The sequence below is a fragment of the Phacochoerus africanus genome, chromosome 8 (genome assembly GCF_016906955.1).
Source record: "Phacochoerus africanus isolate WHEZ1 chromosome 8, ROS_Pafr_v1, whole genome shotgun sequence".
Lineage (NCBI taxonomy): Eukaryota > Metazoa > Chordata > Mammalia > Artiodactyla > Suidae > Phacochoerus > Phacochoerus africanus.
In genome coordinates this window covers 110,391,069-110,412,675 of record NC_062551.1, presented here as the reverse complement: position 1 = coordinate 110,412,675, position 21,607 = coordinate 110,391,069, and the positions used below count along the sequence as shown (strand labels likewise).

The window sequence follows — 21,607 nt, the reverse complement described above, 5'->3', positions numbered from 1 at the left end:
AGAAGTTTTACAAGTCTGGTTAGAAGACCAAACCAGCCACAGCACTGTCTTCGACCAAAGCCTGATCTAGAGCAAGGTCCTAACTCTTCAATTCTATGAAGGTTGAGAGAGGTGAGGAAGCTGCAGAAGAAAAGTATGAAGCTAGTGAGATTGGCTCATGAGGTTTAAGAAATGAAGCTGTCTCTATAACATAAAAGTGCAAAAGTGAAGCAGCAAGTACTGATACAGAAATTACTGCAAGTTAGCCAGATTTAGCTAAGATAATAATTAATGAAAGTGTCTACACTAAACAACATACTTCCAATGTAGACACAACAGCTTACACTGGAAGAAGATGCCATCTAGGACTTCCATAGCCAGAGAGGAGGAGTCAATGCCTGGCTTCAAAGCTTCAAAGGACAGGATGACTCTCCTTTTAGTGATTTAATGCTGCTGACAATTTTAAGTTGAAGCCAGTGCTCACTTATCATTCTGAAAATCCTTAAGGCCCTTAAGCATTACGCTAAAATTAAAAAAAAAAGAACATACGTATGTACATATCATATATATAAAATATGTATGACTGAGTCACTTTGCCGTACAGCAGAAATTGGCACAAGACTGTAAATCAACTATACTTTAATAATAAAAAAAATTACGCTAAAATTTACTCTGCCTGTGCTCTATAAATGGAACCAAGCCTGGATAACAGCACGTCTAGTTACAACATGGTTTACTGAGTATTTAAATCCATTCACTGTTGAGACCAACTGCTCAGGGAAAAAGATTCCCTTCAAAATATTACTGCTTGCTGACAACGCACCTGGTCACCCAAGAGCACTGGTGAAAATGTACAAGATTAATGTTGCTTTCATGTTTGCTAAAGCTCTGCAGCCCATGGATCAAGGAGTCATTTCATCTTTCTTTTTTTTTTTTAAAGGGCTACACATGGCACCATATGGAAGTTCCCAGGCTGGGGGGCGGGGGTCGAATCAGAGCTGTAGCTGCAGGCCTACACCACAGCCACAGCAACGTAGGATCTAAGTCACATATTCGATCTACACCACAGATCATGACAAAGCTGTAACCTTAACCCAATGAGTGAGGCTGGGGATCGAACCCATGTTCTCATGGATCCTAGTTGGGTTCATTACTGCTGAGCCACAATGGGAAATGCTCATTTCATCTTTCAAGTTTTATTATTAGAGAAACACATTTTGTAAAGTGATATTTGTGATCACAGACAGTGATTCCTCTGATGGATTTGGGCAAAGTAAACTAAAAGTTTTCTAGAAAGGTTTTCAATATAATCTTTCTTAAATGCCTCTCCTATAAGATGGATATGATGATAATACCTACCTCACTGAGGTACTAGGAAAAGTAAATTGTTATAAAACTTTTCTTAGCATAGCACCTGGTACATTGTAAGGAGTAATAATTACTAAGTTTTGACTTTTTATTATTTTATTTTATTTATTTTATTTTTTTATTTTTTTGCCTTTTCTAGGGCCGCACCTGCGGCACATGGAGGTTCCAAGGCTAGGGGTCAAATCAGAGCTGTAGCCACTGGCCTACACCAGAGCCACAGCAACACCAGATTCGAGCCACGTCTGCGACCTACACCATAGCTTGTGGCAACAACAAATCCTTAACCCACTGAGCAAGGCCAGGGATCGAACCCTCAACCTCATGGTTCCTAGTTGGATTAATTTCTGCTCCACCACAATGGGAACTCCAGCTCTGACTTTTTAAATAAGCCTATAGACTGACAGGTCAAAAGAATTATCTAGGACTACAGATATTGATTTCTACAGAGTAATTAAGAAATGCCACTCATTAAAAAAAAAAAAGCTTCCATGACATTTCTGATAGACAAGATGGAGTAATACCAGAATGACAACCAATCATAACATACTAAACACAATGACTAGTACAAAATAGACAATAAGTAATGGCTGAATAGATTAGCAACGTGTGGGAAAAAAAATATTAGCATAACTGTTGAAGACAGGTTAAAGTGACAAGCTTTGTCTTTTACATTAGTGAAGACACTAATGTCATCTACACAAACAAATCAAAACAAACAAAACCCACAATAAACAAACTAAAATTAACAGACCTAAGACTACAAAAACACAGGGCAAAAGCTTCCTGACATTGAACTTGGCAAAGATTTGCTGGATATGACAACAAAGGCACAGGCAACAAAAGAAAATTAGACAGTTGGACTTCACAAAAATTTTTAAACTTTGTGAATCAAAAGTTTTAACAGGGTAAAAAAGACAACCCACAGAAAAGAATATTTGCAAATCACTCATCTAAAAAGGGAGTAATATACAGAATATATAAAGAACTCCCAAAACTCAGTAACAGAAAAACAACCTGATTAAAAAATGGGCAAAGTCAGAGTTCCTGTCATGGCATGGCGGAAATAAATCCAACTAGGAACCATGAGCTGTGGTGTAGGTCACAGATGTGGCTCCAATCTGATGTTGCTGTGGCTGTGGCCTGCAGCTATAGCTCTGATTCGACCCTTAGCCTGGGAACCTCCATGTGTCATGGGTGAGGCCCTAAAAAGAAAAAAAAAAAAAAAAAAAGAAAAGAAAAAAGAAAGAAAGAAAAGAAAATGGGCAGGAGTTCCCGTCGTGGCTCAGTGGTTAACGAATCCGACTAGGAACCATGAGGTTGCGGGTTCAATCCCTGGCCTTGCTCAGTGGGTTAAGGAGCCGGTGCTGCCATAAGCTGTGGTGTAGGTCACAGACGCGGCTCGGATCTCGCATTGATGTGGCTGTGGTGTAGGCCAGCAGCTACAGCTCTGATTGGACCCCTAGCCTTGGAACCTCCATATGCCACAGGAGCGGCCCAAGAAATGGCAAAAAAAAAAAAAAAAAAGACAAAAACAAAGAAAAGAAAATGGGCAAAGTACTTAAAAGGGTGAATTCTCCAAATATACAAATGGCCAAAAAGCACACAAAAAGATGTGCAATATTACTATCTATCAGGGAAGTACAAATTGAAACTACAGTGAAGTACTACTTTATATCCACTGGCATAACTATTATCAAATGAAACAAAACAAAATCAGAAAAGAACAAGTGTCAGCAAAGATGCAGAGAAATTCAAACCCTTGTACACCATTAATGGGATTATAAAATGGTAGAGTTGCTATGGAAAACAGAATATCAGTTCCTCAAAAAATTAAAAATAGGAGTTCCTGTCATGGCACAGTGGAAACAAATCTGACTAGGAACCATGAGGTTGCAGGTTCGATCCCTGGCCTTGCTCAGTGGGTTAAGGATCTGACATCCTAAAAATAGAATTACCATATGATCCAGTAATTCTACTTCAGGGTATATATGAATTGAAAACAGACTGGAAAAGGTATCTGTACACTCATGTTAAAAGTAGTGTTATTCACAAAAGCTAGAATGTGGAAGCAACCCAACTGCCACAGATGGATGAATGAATAAACAAAATATGGTATATACAATGAAATATTAGTTTTAAAAGGGAAAAAGACAACTTACAGAATGGGAGAAAATAGTTTCAAATAATGCAACTGACAAGGGCATAATCTCTAAAATATACAAACTACTTATACAACTCAATGGCAGAAAAGCCAACAACCCAATGGAAAAACGGGCAAAAGACCTGAGTAGACATTTCTCCAAAGACGATATACAGATGGGCAGCAAGCACATGAAAAAAATGCTCAATTATCACTGATTATTAGAGAAATGCAAATCAAAACTACCACAAGATACCACCTCACACCAGTCAGAATGGCCATCATCAGTAAGTCCACAAATAACAAATGCTGGAGGGGGTGTGGAGAAAAGGGATCCCTCCTGCACTGTTGGTGGGAATGGAAGCTGGTACAACCACTATGGAGATCAGTATGGAGATACCTTAGAAATCTATACATAGAACTACCCTATGACCCAGCAATCCCACTCTTGGGCATATATCCGGACAAAACTTTCCTTGAAGACACATGCACTGCATGTATTCACAATAGCCAAGACATGGAAACAACCCAAATGTCCACTGATTGGATTAGGAAGATGTGGTATAATCGACAGAGGAGTGGATCAAGAAGATGTGGTACATCTTGAATATTACTCAGCCATTAAAAGGAACGAAATACCAGCATTTTTAGCAACATGGATGGACCTAGAAATTATCATGCTAAGTGAAGTCAGCCATACAATGAGACACCAACATCAAATGCTTTCACTGACATGTGAAATCTGAAAAAAGGACAGACTGAACTTCTTTGCAGAACAGATGCTGACTCACAGGCACTGAAAAACTTATGGTCTCCAGAGGAGACAGTTTGGGGGGTGGGGGGATGTGCTTGGGTCATGGGGTGGAAATCCTGTGAAACTGGATTGTTATGATCATCATATAACTACAGATGTGATAAATTCATTTGAGTAATAAAAAAAAAGAAAATTAATTTCAAAAATCAAAAACATTATTTTCCCAAGTCTCCCCACGACCTCTAAGCTTCTCCCTATCGTAAACCCAGGCTCCCACCTTTGAGTTTCTCTGATGCTCTGTCGAGAGACATGTTTCTACAATATTTTCTTAGCCTCTTTGCTTCTATTTTCTATGCTGAAAACTCCGTCTTGTCCTTCCTTACTTTACCCCATATTCCTGCTTGAAAAACCATCACAGTGCTAGTAAATGACCTAAGCTTAAGAACAAAGACCTAAAGGTGTAAGTTATTCATGCGGTCAGTTGAATGAGGACATAATGAGTTGGTATAGGCAAGCCATTTGCACAGCATGGTATGTCCTCTAAAGAATAAAAGAAAGAGGAGCCTCATGGCCCCAAGGGGTTCATGAGGGGTCGTTACCAGGATATGCATTAGCAAGGAGAACCGAGGTACAAACCTAGGCACCTCAGGTTGCTGCAGATAGGCACACAGTCTGCAGAAGCACAGTGGTGATTCTCTAGATGCTATGCATAGATAGCTGACACCAAGCTTCCTCAATGCTAATGATTGTTAAATGCCTAAAGGTCAGAATAAAAGCTTAATGAGCAACCGGCTATGTGACTTTTAAAATAATTTTAAAAAACCCTATATCCTGCACCTACAACCCCCTCCTCACTTGACGTAATCCTAAAGAGCACAACAAAAGCAGTGAGGTTTCTTGAGGTGGCGCTCTTTGTCTCTGAGACCTTGAGTCCCCTGGTTCCCACCTTTAATTAAGAAAAAAAAAAAGGAAGATGTGGTATATATACACAATGGAATACTACTCAGCCATAAAAAGGACAAAATAATGCCATTTGCAGCAACATGGATGGAACTAGAGACTCTCATACTGAGTGAAGTAAGTCAGAAAGAGAAAGACAAATACCGTATGGCATCACTTATATCTGGAATCTAATATACAGCACAAATGAACCTTTCCACAGAAAAGAAAATCAAGGACTTGGAGAAGAGACTTGTGGTTGCCAAGAGGGAGGGGAAGGGAGTGGGATGGACTGGGAGCTTGAGGTTCAGGTAATAGATGCAGACTATTACCTTTGGATTGGATAAGCAATGAGATCCCACTGTGTAGCACTGGGAACTATGTCTAGTCACTTACAATGGGGCATGCTAATGCGAGAAAAAAGAATGTATACTTATATGTATAACTGGGTCACCATGCTGTACAGAAGAAAATTGACAGAACACTGTAAACCAGGTATAATGAAAAAAATTAAAATCATTATAAAGGTGTAAAAAAAAAAAGTTCTTTGAACACCAAAAAAAATTTTTTTTGACATATGTTACAACACAAATTAATCTTGAGGACATTATTATAAGTGAAATAAGACAGTCTCATACACACACACCAAACACACAAAAACATGTACAATTCCACTTACATGAGATACTTAAGAGTTCTAGAGACTGACAGTGGTGACGGTAATATAAATGTATTTAATACCACTGAACTGTACACTTAAGGATGGTTAAGATGGTAAATCGTAAGTGTAGTTTACACCCAATTTTAAAGTTAAGGAAAAAGAATCAGGCCAGTTTAAAACAACAAAAAGCACACTGAGTTTTAGGCATTTTAAGCTGAGGAAATAAACCTGGGGTTCAGAATACAGCAAAGAAAAGTACCCTAAGTCTTAGTTCAAATTCCTAGGTACTACATCCTGGAGCCAGGAAGAACCAAAGAGACAAGGAGTCTTGGAAAAGAAAAACTACAATCTAGCTTTGAATTCAGTTACTTAATTCAATCTTGGTCAATCTGCTCATCTGCTGTCAACCAGGAAATTAGATAAATTCTCTTTCTGGAGGCAATTAATCCAAAACATCTACAATTATTTTTACACATATTTGACACTGACTCAATAATTACTAAGTTCACATCAAGAAAGAGGACTAAAAAGCCAAAGAAAAGAAAAAGACTTACAGATAACCTGAATGTTGGGAACATTAGGTATGAACTTTAAAACAACAATGACTAAGTGTTGAAGAAGGCAGAAGATGGTTAAAATTGAGAACAAAGATTATTAAAAAATAAATGCAGATTGTGGTTTCTGATAATGGCAGAGTAGCTTAATCATTATAAAATCAACATACATTTTAAAAAGGCAACTTTTTTTTTTTTTGCTTTTTAGGGCCTCACCTATGGCATATGGACGTTCTCAGGCTACAGGTTGACTTGGAGCTACAGCTGCTGGACTATGCCACAACCATGGCAATGTCAGATCCTTAACCCACTGAGCAAGGCCAGGAATTGGACCCACATCCTCATGGATTGTAGTCGGGTTCATTAACTGCTGAGCCACAAAGGGAACTCCCAAGGGAACCATTTTTTAAAATGGAAAAAAAGCAGCCAGAAACTAAAGAGAAGTCAATCCTTGAAATCTGGAAACAACAATAGGTAAGATTTGTGAGTTTATGTCTTCTGGCCTGAAAGCACACTCCAGTCTGTGCAGTTATATTTCTGATGTCAGAGGACAGACTGCGATGCTAAAAAAAGCACTCAGACTTAGAGAAGATATACCAGAATATAAGGCTCCACAGAGGAGTAATCTCTCAAATCTGCTTATAAATCTGACCTAATCATTGATTGATGGAAGAACTACTTATACCCAAGGGAACACTCCAGGTAGCCTAGCAACAACAGCAATAGGACGGGAAAAGAACTGAGTGAGTATTTCAGTTGCTACTCAAACTAAGAAAGACTTAAGTTTGAAATTTAAGAACTGTCAAGTTAAAGTAAAATAAAGTCTTCTAAATTAAAAAAATCAGTTTTCAGAAGAACATAACTGAATCCAAAGTCAATAGTTACTAGACATGTGAAAAACAGAGTCACTAGGAGTTCCCGTCGTGGCACAGTGGTTAATGAATCCAACTAGGAACCATGAGGTTGCGGGTTCGATCCCTGCCCTTGCTCAGTGGGTTAAGGATCCGGCGTTGCCCTGAGCTGTGGTGTAGGTTGCAGACGCGGCTCGGATCCCGCATTGCTGTGGCTCCAGCAGAGGCCAGCAGCTACAGCTCTGATTAGACCCCTAGCCTAGGAACCTCCATATGCCGCGGGAGCGGCCCAAGAAATGGCAAAAAGACAAAAAAAAAAAAAACAGAGTCACTAAATATTCTGAACACAATGAAAATTATAAGACACAGGAAAAACAAGAAAATGGGATCTAGAGTTAAAAAAAAAAATGTTGGCAGAAAGTAATCCTAAAATGAGCCAGATATTGCAATTACCAGGCAAAGAGTTTTAAGAAAGCATCCAAATATGCTGATAGACTTAAAGGAACATAAAGATCAAAGAAAATAACAATCTTGGTATAGGCAGGAAAATATTAAGCAAAGCCTACTGCATATGAAATTTAATTCACAAAAGGACAAAAGACAATAGCACCAAGAAAAAAAAAAAATAAAGAAATAAGGACAGAACATTTCCCACAGTAAGGGGGAAAAAAATTTATAGATCCAAGCTCAGTAAAACCCAAGCAGAAAAAATACAAAGAAACCCACAGCTAGAGTCAAACAGAATTGAAGTCAAAGCTAAAGAGAAAATCTTAAAAGTAGTGAGAGAAAAAATAAATAAAAACAAAAGTGTATACATGAGAACAATGATATGAATGAAAACTGACTTTCCATCAGAAACAGTGGGAACCAGAAAATACCAGAATAACATCTTTAAGTCTTCACAATAAAGACTGGGTCAGCCTATAATTTATAATTAAAAACAGTAACAAACCACCCTTCTAAAGTGAAGGCAAACAGGAGTTCCCATCATGGCGCAGTGGAACCAAATCTGACTAGAAACCATGAGGTTGCAGGTTTGAGCCCCGGCTTAGCTCAGTGGGTTAAGGATCCAGCGTTTCCCGTGAGCTGTGGTGTAGGTCACAGACTCGGCTCAGATCTGACATTGCTGTGGCTCTGGAGTATGCCGGCAGCAATAGCTCTGATTACATCCCTAGCCTGGGAACCTCCATATGCCATAGGTGTGGCCCTAAAACGACAAAAGACAAAAAAAAGTGGAGGCAAACAAAAATATTTCTCAGGAAGTGGAACACAGAAGAGTTGTCACCAGTAGACTTACGAAGCAAGAAAGATCTTTAGCTGAAGGGAAAAAAAATACATGAAAACTGAACTCTATAGAAGAAAATGACAAGTGCTAGAAATGTTTTAAAGAAAAAAAGGATATTTTAAGGAAAAAAGACTTTAAAGCTAAAATCATAACACTGTAGATTGCTATTTATAATATATGCTAATATAATACATATGGAAATAAAAATATATAGCACAGAAGAGTGGGATAAACAGAACTATATTGTTGCGTTGTACCATGTTATTTTATATGTAGTACCATATTAACACCAAACAGCGATAAACTGAAAATGAGTATCATAGCATATTGTAATCTCTATAGATCTACCAAACAAGAAATGCAAAAAGATATAATAAAAAGTCAGCAGAAGAATTAAAATATAAAATAATAGTTATTTATGCCAAAAGACAAAAACAGACAAACAAAATAGTAAAATATTGGAATTCCGTAGTAGCTCAGCAAGTTAAAGATGTGGTGCTGTCACTGTTGTGGTGTAGGTTTGATCCCTGGCCTTGGAACTTCTGCATGCCACGAACGTAGCCAACAACAACCAAGAAAAATATTAACCTAAATAAAACTACCAATAATCAAATTAAATGTAAAGGTCTAAAATTCCAGTTAAAAAAGAAACAATTGTAGGATCTGATAGGAAAAGTACAACCCAGCTATATGCTTTGTGTAAAAGATACTCCTTAAATACAAAGACACATATAAGTTTAAAAAAAGGAAAGAAAAAGATATAATATGCAACAATAACAGAGCTGAAGTGTTTATATTCAGCAGACAAAAAGGCATCAATACAAGAAATATTTTCAAAAAAAGGTCATGTAATTATGATTAAAAGGCCAATTTATTAGAAAAAACAATTATAAATATGTGTATACCTAATAAAAGTTTCAAAGAAATAATGTAAAAAATGACAGAACTAAAGCAAAAAAAATAAACTCATTAGTATAGTTAGAACTTTAATACCCACTCTCAGTAATTGATGCAACTAGTCCAAAAAGAGAAAACCAGAGCTCCCATCATGGCTCAGTATCCATGAGGACACAGGTTCAATCCCTGGCCTTGCTCAGTGGGTTAAGGATCCAGCACTGCCGTGAGCCCTGGTATAGGTCACAGTCGTGGCTCGGATCTGCAATGCTATGCCTGTGGCTTAGGCCAGCAGCTGCAGCTCAGATTTGACCCCTAGCCTGGGGACCTTCATATGACGAGTGTAAGGCCCTAAAAAAACCAAAGAAACAAACAAAGAAAAGAAAACCAAGAAATAGATATAAACACTACTAGCTACCTTCACCAGACTGACATTAACAAAAAACTTCTCCCCAAAAATGAATACATTTTTTCAAAGGGCACATGAAATATTCTCAAGGTTAACCACAATGAAGAGTCTCAAATTTAATTAAGATTGATATGTTTATAGAATATATTCTCTGATCAGAGCAAAATTACATTAGAAAACAAATGAATAAAATATCTAGAAAAGTCCCAAATATTTTTTCAATTAAATAGAAGGGAAAGGAGAAAATATTTTGACATGAATGAAAAAGAAAACAAAACACTATAATTAGTTGGATGTTAAGTCAGTACTCATATAGTTCATAGTTCTAAATTACTGATTTTTAAGTAAGCAATTGGTGGAAATCAAAGAATATACAAATCTAAGAAGAACAAACATAAAACTGTAAAATTTCTAAAACAAAGCACAAGAGAAAAATCTCTGTAACCTGGGCTCATACAAACTTTAAAAAAAAAAAAAATTTATTGGAGTATGGTTGACCTACAAAGTTGTGTTAGTTTCAGGTGTACAGTAAAGTAAGTCATTCATATATATATATTCCTTTTCGGATCTTTTCCACATAAGTTATTACACAGTCCTGAGTAGGTTACCCTGTGCTATACAGTAGGCCCTTGTTATCTATCCATTTTATATACAGTAGTGTGCATATGTCCATCCCAGCCCCTTTATTTATCTCCTCCCTACCCCCACATTTAAACTTGGTAACCATAAATCTCGTTTCAAAATCTTTGAGTCTGTTTCTGTTTTATACAAACATTTCTTAGATAAAACATGAAAAGTATATTCTACAAAATTAAGAAAAAAATCAATGAACTAGACTTCAGTAAAATTAAAAACTTTTGCTCTGTAAAAAGACACTGGTAAGAAAATGATAAAACACATGACAAAGAAAATACTTTCTAATCACTATGGGACAATGGGCCTGGATGTTGAATATAAAAAGCATTCTAAAAACTCAATCATAAGAAGCAAACAACTCAAAGGAAAAACAGCAAAAGATTTGAATACAGGAGTTCCCATCATGGCGCAGTGGTTAACGAATCCGACTAGGAACCATGAGGTTGTGGGTTGGATCCCTGCCCTTGCTCAGTGGGCTGAGGATCCGGCGTTGCCGTGAGCTGTGGTGTAGGTCACAGACACGGCTCAGATCCCGCATTGCTGTGGCTCTGGCATAGGCCGGCGGCTACAGCTCTGATTTGACCCCTAGCCTGGGAACCTCCATATGCCGCGGGAGCGGCCCAAGAAACGGCAAAAAGACAAAAAAAAAAAAAAAGATTTGAATACACACTTCACCAAAGAAGGTAGTATAAAGATAGCAAATAAGCATAAGGACAGATGCTCAACATATTAATGACAGTAATAATAACCACTACAGACTTATTGGAAAAATGCTTAATGAAAAAAGTCAAATGTAAAAGAGCAGATAATGTAATTTTTCCATTTACGTAAAGTTCAAAGACAGACAATCAAAAGAACTGACAATAATAAGCACTGACAAAGTTGGAGAGCAACTGGAACTCTCATCGTTGCTGGTGGGACTGCAAAATGATATAGTCTCTGGTAAACAGTTTGGTAGTTTCTTAAATAGTAAAACACATACTTACCTAATTGCCCAGCACTAATATTCTTAGATATTTACTACAGAGATGTGAAACCTATGTTCACATAAAAATCTGTACGTGTTTATAGCAACTTTATATAGAATCATCAAAAAGTATATACAATACAATATCCATCAGCAGGAAAACCAGTATATTTACATTCAGAAAACACTGCTCACCAGTACAAGAGAACAATCTAAAAATCAAAATGATATGGATGAATTTCAAAAAAATGCTTAATGAAAAAAGTCAAATGTAAAAGAGCAGATAATGTAATTTTTCCATTTACGTAAAGTTCAAAGATAGACAAAAATGATCTATGGTGATAGACATAAGAATAGTAACTGCCAGAGGCAAGGGTTGTAAGTAATTGATTTGAAAGGAGCATAAAGATGATGGATATGTTCAGTATCTTGGTCTGAATTATGATTACACAGGTAAATGTTTGTCAAAATTCATTGAGCTCTATACTTAAGATCTGCGCATTTTACCGCTTATAAATTATACCCAATAAAGAACCATTAGTTTTTTTAAAAAGGCATCATTTTATTTATTTATGTATTATTCTGCCACGTCTTTTCTGCTTTTTAAAATACATTAATTTTTAAATGAGACCAAGTTTTAACTACTTAATTTCTTTACCTGAAAGATGTTGTTCCATTCTCTTTTATTTTGTTTTTCTGAATAGGTGATTGAAGTGACAGAATTTTATTTCCTGGCAGGGTGATTTGTTTTAGAATGGATGCTATAAAAACAAAAGAAAGAAAAAGAATTTTTAAAAAAGCAATTGCACCACATTAGTAAAAATTCAGGACAACAGCTTTTAATACATATAGAACAATCAAAGAAAATTTCAAGCTGTCCTAGAATTATGTTCAAATTCATTCATAACAATGAATTTATTACCTACACAAGTAATCATTAAAATCAAGACCTCTCCGGAGTTCCCTTCATGGTGCAGTGGTTAACGAATCCGACTAGGAACCATGAGGTTGCGGGTTCGGTCCCTGCCCTTGCTCAGTGGGTTGACGATCCGGCATTGCTGTGAGCTGTGGTGTAGGTTGCAGATGTGGCTCGGATCCTTTGTTGCTGTGGTTCTGGCGTAGGCCGGGGGCTACAGCTCTGATTCAACCCCTAGCCTGGGAACCTCCATATGCCACAGGAGCGGCCCAAAGAAATAGCAAAAAGACAAAAAAAAAAAAATCAAGACCTCTCCATTTCTTTTTATATGGTTCTCAAATTCTCTATGGAATTGCTAGCATTATAAAAATATTTATGCAGAAAAGGTTTCAGAAACATGTTAACAATATATCCTTTAGGAGTTTCCGTTATGACTCAGTGGAAATGAATCTGACTAGTATCCATGAGGATGCAGGTTCGATCCCTGGCCATGCTCAGAGGGTTAATGATGTGACATTGCTGTAAGCTGTGGTGTAGGTCACAGACCCAGCTCAGATCTGGCTTTGTTGTGGCTGTGGCGTAGGCCAGCAGCTATAGCTCCGATTCAACCCCTCTCCTGGGAACTTCCATATGCCATGGGTGTGGCCCTGAAAAGACAATATATGTGTGCGTGTGTGTGTGTGTGTGTGTGTGTGTGTGTGTGTGTATACACACACACATATATATATCCTTTCTATTGGTATTTTATTTATTTATTTATTTATTTATTTATTGTTTTTTTGCCTTTTCCGGGGCCACTCCTGCGGCATATGGAGGTTCCCAGGCTAGGGGTCGAATTGGAGCCATAGCCACTGGCCTATGCCACAGTCACAGCAATGCAGGATATGAGCCACATCTGTAACCTACACCACAGCTCACAGCAATGCTGGATCCTTAACCCATTGAGCAAGGCCAGGGATCAAACTCGCAACCTCAAAGTTCCTAGTCGGATTCGTTAACCACTGAGCTACGATGGGAACTCCCTCTATTGGTATTTTAAAAATATATAAAACCCCTTTTATTTGTAAGACTGACCTCCAAACAGAGAAAGAAGCATACTTTTAAAAGAAATAAGGCAATAGCAAATTTTATGTTTAAAAAAGCACTTTCCTTACTAGTAGATTGTTTTATCTAGTTACAAAACTCCATGAATAGTGCTTCTTTTAATATAAAACAGTATATACCCTTAGGAATTCTCTTGTGGCACAGTGGGTTAAGAATTTGGCATTGGCACTGCAGCATTATGAGTCAATCTCTGGCCCAGGAACTTCAACAGGCCACAGTGCCCCAAGTGCCTCAAAACACACACACACACACACACACACACACACAGGGAGTTCCCATTGCAGCGAAGTGGTTAATGAATCTGACTAGGAACCATGAGGTTGCGGGTTCGATCCCTGCCCTTGCTCAGTGGGTTAAGGATCCGGCGTTGCCGTCAGCTGTGGTGTAGGTCGGAGACGCGGCTCGGATCCCACATTGCTGTGGCTCTGGCATGGGCCATCGGCTACAGCTCCAATTAGACTCCTAGCCTGGGAACCTCCATATGCCACGGGAGCAGCCCTAGAAAAGACAAAAAAATAAATAAATAAATAAACACACACACAAACCCACCCCTAAAAAGTGGCTTTGTACAAAGAAAATAATAAAGTTATCTTGCAGCCTTCTCTTGAAGGTCTCAACTTAAAAGAAATCCACAGAACCCCATCATGTTCCAAACACAAGGTGATGAGGCAGGGGTAAGTGGGAATTTACCTTGAGGAAACTGACTGGCAGGTATTGCAGTGCTCACTGTCACTGTCTTCTGTCCAGATTTCTGAATGGTCAATGCTGAGGAATGGGAAAGTGTAGTCACTTGTTTTGCAAGGCCTCCTGAAGGCTGCTGGACTACCTGAAACAACAAGAACTATCAATATAATCATTCAACTATACCTGCTTTAGGAAAGAACCAGCTTTCAACTGTAAAAACAAAACAAATGATTGTGTTCACCTAACTATACCTAAATATACCTTTATCTTAGCATCCAAGAATGCCTACTTAAAATTTAAATTTGTATGTAGCAAAACTATCTTATTCAAAAGTTGAAAACATGACTGTTTCACACTGTAATTTTCAGAGTGGAATTCAAATTTATATACTGCTCAATTTACATCTCCAAATGGACCCTATTTTCATCTTTTAACCTAGCATGGAAAATGCCAAACATATACAAAAGCAGAAGGGACAATAAAATGAAACCACCTATACATTTTTACCCAGTTTCAATAATGATTAATTCTTGACCAATTTTATTTCATCTATATCCCTACTCACTTCCTTCTACCCTCATTAATTTTAAAGCAAATTCCAGATAAATCTTTTATCTATAAGCATTTCAAAATATACCTCTAAAAGATAACAACTTTCAATTTTTTTTTTAAAGTATCTGAAAAATGACAGTGCTAAATCCAGAGAATAAGGGTTGGGGATAAAGGAAGAAAAATTAAAGTAATAGCAGGGTTGTATTTTCAGTTTCAAAGAAAAAGACAAAATAGAATAGCAGAATTTCAATATTTTCACTTCAAAGAAGAAAAAATCACCATATATTTGAGCTAGCTATTGACAGTGAGCTATTTATAGGTCCTCAAACTCATATATGGCTAATATAAATGATCTAAGAGGTAGACTTCAGAACAGAATTCTGGGGGTATATAATTTATTCTATACTCTATTTTTTTGTAAATAAAATTTTAAGTCTAGTAAGTAACACAAGAAACCAAAAATGTCCCGGTAAATAATCATATAGGAACTAATGCCCCCTAAAGAAGAAATACAAGTTGCCATGATTCTAAAGAAAAAACTCTTGAAAACAATGATGTATTTCAATTGAGATTATACTTGTGCATTTTGAAGTGCTGGGAATCAGGTTTAAATTCTATAAATATACACTGAGACTCCAATTTACGCAATCAAATTGAAACTCAAAAGGAAACGGAAACACTAACAATTCTGGCTTATCTCCCTATTGCTTATTTATTTTCTTCCTTGATATCTCTTATTTGGTATTCTTTTCAGTATTTTAATCATGAAGGTAATAAAATGTTATTAGAAATCTGTTTATGAGTTATTCTTCATACCACCGTTTGACAGGTACTCAAAAAAAAAAAAAAATCCACAGCCTTAGTGGCTGGTTCTTGAGGTGGAAAGAGGAGGCTCCATGCTTCCTGGGGGTCAGCCAGGAAGGATGGGGGTGGAGAGGCAAGTGCCCCCAGCAGCAGTGTATGTCTCTAGCACAGAACAAGAAGTCTTGCAGCCTGCACTTGCACTCCTGAGCCAGGGATATGAGTGGCCCAGGCTACAGCTCAATTCAAGGCAAGTTCATGCAGGCAGCAGGAGGCAAATATGCCACTTGATTTAATAACCCTAGACCCCCATCATTTCTCATCCTAATGACTATAACACTTGGTAGCTTATGTGCAGTATATTCCTGCACACTTGCTAAACAATATAACATAAAATACCATGAGTGAGAAAGTATAAAAGAATTCATTAGTGTTCTTTCAAAGAAGGTACCATTTTAGACATTATGCATCTTACGGAGACTGAAATTAGAAAGATGGATTTCAGTCTCTATAAGATGCCTAAAATGATATATCTGCTCCTACTTGGTGAGCAAAACAAAGAGCTTTTATATTTCTAAAAATATGTCCTTTATTTACTTTCCCTCCAAAAAAAGAACCACTAGAAAGAGACAACAGTGAAACAGTACATACCTTAACTTTTTCTCTTGACAAGTCAATTTCTGATGTGTTACTTGGATGTTAACATAATTTAATGTTCTAGTGGTTTGTAGAAACTGTAGGTCTAGAGCTATATAACATTCTTCAGGTGATAGTTTTTCTTAAAAAATTAATTATGATTTTTACATTAACTACGATCTGGGATATGTGATATGGAACTATTCTTAAACTCCATAAGGAAAAGAAGAAAAGAAAAACAAGTATGTATTGGGAGTTCCTGTCATGGCGCAGTGGTTAACGAATCCGACTAGGAACCATGAGGTTGCGGGTTCGGTCCCTGCCCTTGCTCAGTTGGTTAACAACCCGGTGTTGCCGTGAGCTGTGGTGTAGGTTGCAGACGCGGCTTGGATCCCGCGTTGCTGTGGCTCTGGCATAGGCTGGTGGCTACAGCTCCGATTAGACCCCTAGCCTGGGAACCTCCATATGCCGCGGGAGCGGCCCAAGAAATAGCAAAAAAGACAAAAAAAATGTCAAACTCAACTTTCAGTTGAAGTGTATAACATCATATAATAATTACTATGCTGAAATTGGTAGATAATCAGTAAGATTAATCATTTATAAGAACTAGATTCTTGGGAGTTCCTGTCGTGGCTCAGTGGTTAAGAACCCAACTAGCATCCGTGAGGACTCGGGTTTGATCCCTGGCCCCACTCAGTGGGTTAAGGATCTAATTCAAACTTAAAGTAATATTAACTTTCTAAATTAGTTGATTTAAAAGAACATCCTACGTTTCTCCAAAGAAGACAAATAGATGGCCAAGAGGTACATGAAAAGATGTTCAACATTGCTAACTTAGAGAAATGCAAATCAAAACTACAATGAGTTACCACCTCACATGGGTCAGAATGGCCATCACCAAAAAGTCTACAAAAAATAAATGCTGGAGGAGTTCTCTCTGTGCAGTGTGCAGGGAATAGGGGCAAATTAGGAGTTGGGTATATAAAACAGATCACCAACAAGGACCTACTATATAGCACAGGGACTATATTCAATATCTTATAATAACCTATAGTGGAAAAGAATCTGAAAAAGAATAGAATAGAATAGAATATTCTTTTTTTAGTTATATGAGAATAAAATATTCTACTCTTTTGCAGTTATACATTCGGTGTGTGTAAATGAATCACTTTGCTATACACCTGAAACACTATAAATCAACTATACTTCAATAAAAAAATAAAAATAGAAAGAAGAAAGGAAGGAAGAGAGGAAGGAAAGGAAAAGAAAGAAAGAAGGAAGGAAGGATGGAAGGAAGGAAGAAATGGTCCTAGTTCAATCAATTCTCACTGTGGCATTATCATACAAAATGGCTTATGTTGTTTTGTGCCACAGGTAAAAATCTGTTGTAAAACAGATTATAATGCATCTTCAGGGTCTAGCTGCTCTGGTTTTTGCCATTTTAAACAAGATATGAATATTGACATCAAATTTGTTGACTAAAATTGAAACAAAGGCCAAACAAGAAAGCAGAATTCTACATTCTTTAAAGGATGAAAGTAGGAAGTTTAAAAATCCCTAAAATTTACCAGTAGTTTGTGTTACACATTTTTCTTCATTGAAATTGTTTCTAATATATAACAAATCAAGCATATAAAATGTAAATGCTATCAAGATTTACCTGACAGTTTTCTGTTTTAGGATACTCTAGAAATCTAGAAGTTCTTGCCATAAGCAACAACATCTAAGGCAAAAGACACTGGGTTCTAATGGGAGATCTATTACTTGCTGAGTGCCAGTGGATGGGTCACTTAAAATTTCTGGGACCCTTCTCCCTGTCTTTTCTTCACCAAACTATTGCAAAATCTGTACTGCATATATGACATGTTTTTAAAACTCCATGCAACTATAAAGTATTATTTTAATTCAGGAATGGATATGCTATAGATTTTCAATAAAGATTAACACTGATTCAAGAGGCAGCTATGACTCATAAAGAGGATTTCAGTTCTGTTCACTGCTACCAAAAGAGACCTTTCACCAAGGCATTTACCTTCCAGTGGTTCCCAAACCTGGCTGCTCAGACTGATGTTTAAGAATCACTGCTTCTAAAGGTTTCATCTCAGATTAAACTCAGACACCCAAGAAAAACACCACAAGACAGGTATGTTTTTCCATTTGAAAATCAGAATCCAGAGTAGAAAGGGATGAGAAAAGATTATTTTCCATTTGAAAATCAGAATCCAGAGTAGAAAGGGATGAGAAAAGATTAACACCCAAGAAATGACTATTACTTCCTACCTACCCAAGACTGACTACTATCCAAATTGATCATCCCTCTTTCATTCTCTGCCCAAAGCTTGCCCTCTGCCTCAAAGACAATCATCATCCATAAATACTAATGTCTTTTCTTAATAGCATAAACAAGGCTGGGAAGTTTACTTAAATTTTACTGTTCTAAGAAATGGAATACACTGAAACAAAGTTATTCAAAACACAGCCTTAAAGGTTTACAAGAGAGAACAAGGGCAATCACCAACACTCAGAACAGTTAGCTATTTTATAGTAATAAGGTAGGGGAGAACTTTACTAAAAACCGTGATTTTTAATTAATTCACCACGTACTATCTCCCACAGGTTAATGATACTTTCACAGTCTTCTTCCTTTTTTTTTTTTTTTTTTGTCTTCCTGTCCTTTAGAGCCGCACCCGCAGCATGTGGAGGTTCCCAGGCTAGGGGTCAAATCGGAGCTGTAGCCGCTGGCCTACGCCAGAGCCACAGCAACTCGGGATCCGAGCCGCGTCTGCAACCTACACCACAGCTCAGGGCAACTCCAGATCCTTAACCCACTGAGCAAGGCCAGGGATCGAACCTGCAGCCTCAAGGTTCCTAGTCAGATTTGTTAACCACTGAGCCACGACAGGAACACCCACAGTCTTCTGATAAAACTTGTTTTGTCTTGTGTGAAGCAGATCTAAACACTAATCAATAGACAGCTGAGATTTCCTTCACCCAAGACCCTCCCAACTTACTGAGGGTAGGAAAAAAACACAACTTCTTCCTCATCCACTCCCCTCACTGTCCCCCTCCCCCATCAACACATTTTTATTTTAATTTTTTTGTCTTTTTAGGGCCACACCCACAGCATATGGAGGTTCCCAGGCAAGGGGTTGAATGGGAGCTGTAGCTACCGGCCTACACCACAGCCACAGCAACGCTGGATCCTTAACCCACTGAGCAAGGCCAGGGATCGAACCCAAGTCCTCATGGATACTAGTCAGATTCGTTAACCACTGAGCTACGACGGGAACTCCAACACATTTTTAAAAGAAAGGTTACCATAATAATATCTACATACTAAACACTGCCAAAAAATTTAATCTGGATCTAATCCTGAGGAAAGGATCAGACAAAACCAAATAAAGGGCATTCTGCAAAACGACTAGCCCAGGCACTTAAAAGGTTACAACACAATGAACTGCAAAAGGCCACAAACTGTTCTAGACTAAGGGAGCCTAAAAAGAAATGACAAGTAGAATAGTATACAAATTCTTTACTACACACAATATCAGAGAAAAAAAATAGCTATAAAGGACACTGTTGAGACAACTGGGGAAATAATGTGTCAGTATTAATTTCCCATGTGTGATAAGTACATTGAAGTTATGCTAAAAAAAATTTAAAAATCCTTTTCCTCAAGAGAAAACCCACTCTCAAATGATTTAGGAAAAAATTATGTTTGTTTGTGTATGTGAATAAAGAGGAGAAGAGACAAAGCAAACACAGTAAAACATTAACAACTGGTCACCCTTGGTCAAGATGTACATGGGGGCTCATTTTACTGGTCTTGCCAATTTTTTTAACAACTGAAATTTTCAAAGTAATAAACTGAGAAATAAATAAAATGTACTCACTAGTTGTTTGACTTTAACTGCCTGTGGAATACCTGCCGGTTGTGCAAGGATGGGGCCCGGCTGTGCAAGTTTGATTTGGACTGGAGCGCCAATGACGGGCTTGTCAGATGTGGTCCCAGCAGAAGTAGCAACAGGTTTCACAGAAGGAAGACAAAGAGCTGCTGCTGAAGTTTCTCCAAAAGTTACCGAGGGGAGAGCCAGCGTCACTGCTGCCCCCACTGCTGCCCCGGAGACAACTGGCTTTTCAGGCTGAAGTGACACTGTTGTCACTGTGTTCTGTAGAGATGTCACAAGAGGTTTCGGAGTCTGAAGCACAACAGTTCCAGCTGTTGTTCCTCCTGGCACAGCAGCTGGACCCACAGAATGAAGTGTCACAACTCCAGTTTTTGCTGCCCCAGGACCAGCAAGTGGATTCAGAGTTTGCACTGACACAGTTCCAGGTGTTGCCACTTCAGAACCAACTATGGACTTTTCAGGTTGGATGGAGGAAACCGCAGTTGTCACCACAGGCGAAGGTGTTACTGTTGTGGTACAGGTAGCAATGACTACCTCGCTAGAAGTCTGCTGAACACACTGCTGAATAAAGCTCTGGGAGTTAGGCAAGAGTTGTCGTAAGGCAATCACACTTTTCTAGAAATGGGAGGAAAAAAATACTTATCTAAACATATTAACTCTAGTAAAACATAACTACTTTGTATTTTATATCTTTAAAATGTAAAATAAAAAGTATATCAATGTTTCAGTTGAGGAAATCAATTATTTATATCCTGTCAATATCCAGGACACAATCAATTTAAAGCCCCAAAGTGCTTTATTTTTCAATACAAAATCATTATGTCTCAGTACTAAACTTATTTTATATACTTTGATATCAATTTTGTATCAAATATTAGTTTGATAAAATAAAACACTGTATCCTACTTATATTCATCTAAACCCTATAACAGATCACTCATAACTTCAGTATCTGGAAGTTTGTTTATTGGACAAGAGAATCTAAAAAAAGATTTTTAAGAACTTTCAAACTCTAGATAACCTTTATATCAAAATAAAGCTAATGAAAGCAAGGTCAATTTACTTAATTGAAAGAGAATATTTTCTGACTGGATTTTAAGCTGGGGGGGGTCTTTCTTTGTATCTTGCTGAAAAAATCAATAAAGACAGCTTAAACTAAAAAGTAGAAGGTTCTCCCTTTTCATCTCTGAGATTTTTTGGTTTTGGCTTTGACTAAGGAAAAAAGACGGAAAAATAGGTAAGCAGTAGGTAATCTTTTGGCAAATTCATGAGTTGTTTTCGAAGATATTCTTGTTTTGACATTTAAATCCAGTCAGACTGTCTTTACTTAAAAAACTCTTGCTTCTCTTCCCTTCCTTTCCTATTAGTTACTTCTTTTACCTTTTTTTTTTTTTCATTAAAAAAGATTGAGGGGGTTCCCGTTGTGGCTCAGCAGAAACAAATCTGACTAGGAACCATGAGGTTGCAGGTTTGATCCCTGGCCTTGTTCAGTGGGTTAAGGATCCGGTGTTGCCGTGAGCTGTGGTGTAGGTTGCAGCTGTGGCTCAGATCTGGCATTGCTATGGCTGT

At 37.7% G+C, this 21,607-nt stretch overlaps 1 protein-coding gene across 1 annotated transcript in view; it reads right to left on the bottom strand.

The window, feature by feature from the left end:
- TAF4B (TATA-box binding protein associated factor 4b) overlaps positions 1 to 21,607 on the bottom strand; it is a 113,587-nt gene that overhangs the window by 68,380 nt on the left and 23,600 nt on the right. The window contains exons 7-9 of the mRNA XM_047794010.1: positions 20,024 to 20,653; positions 14,148 to 14,283; positions 12,096 to 12,198 (exon numbers count right to left, since the gene is read on the bottom strand). Coding sequence (XP_047649966.1) covers positions 12,096 to 12,198; positions 14,148 to 14,283; positions 20,024 to 20,653 — 869 coding nt within the window. The remainder of the gene's footprint in view (positions 1 to 12,095; positions 12,199 to 14,147; positions 14,284 to 20,023; positions 20,654 to 21,607) is intronic.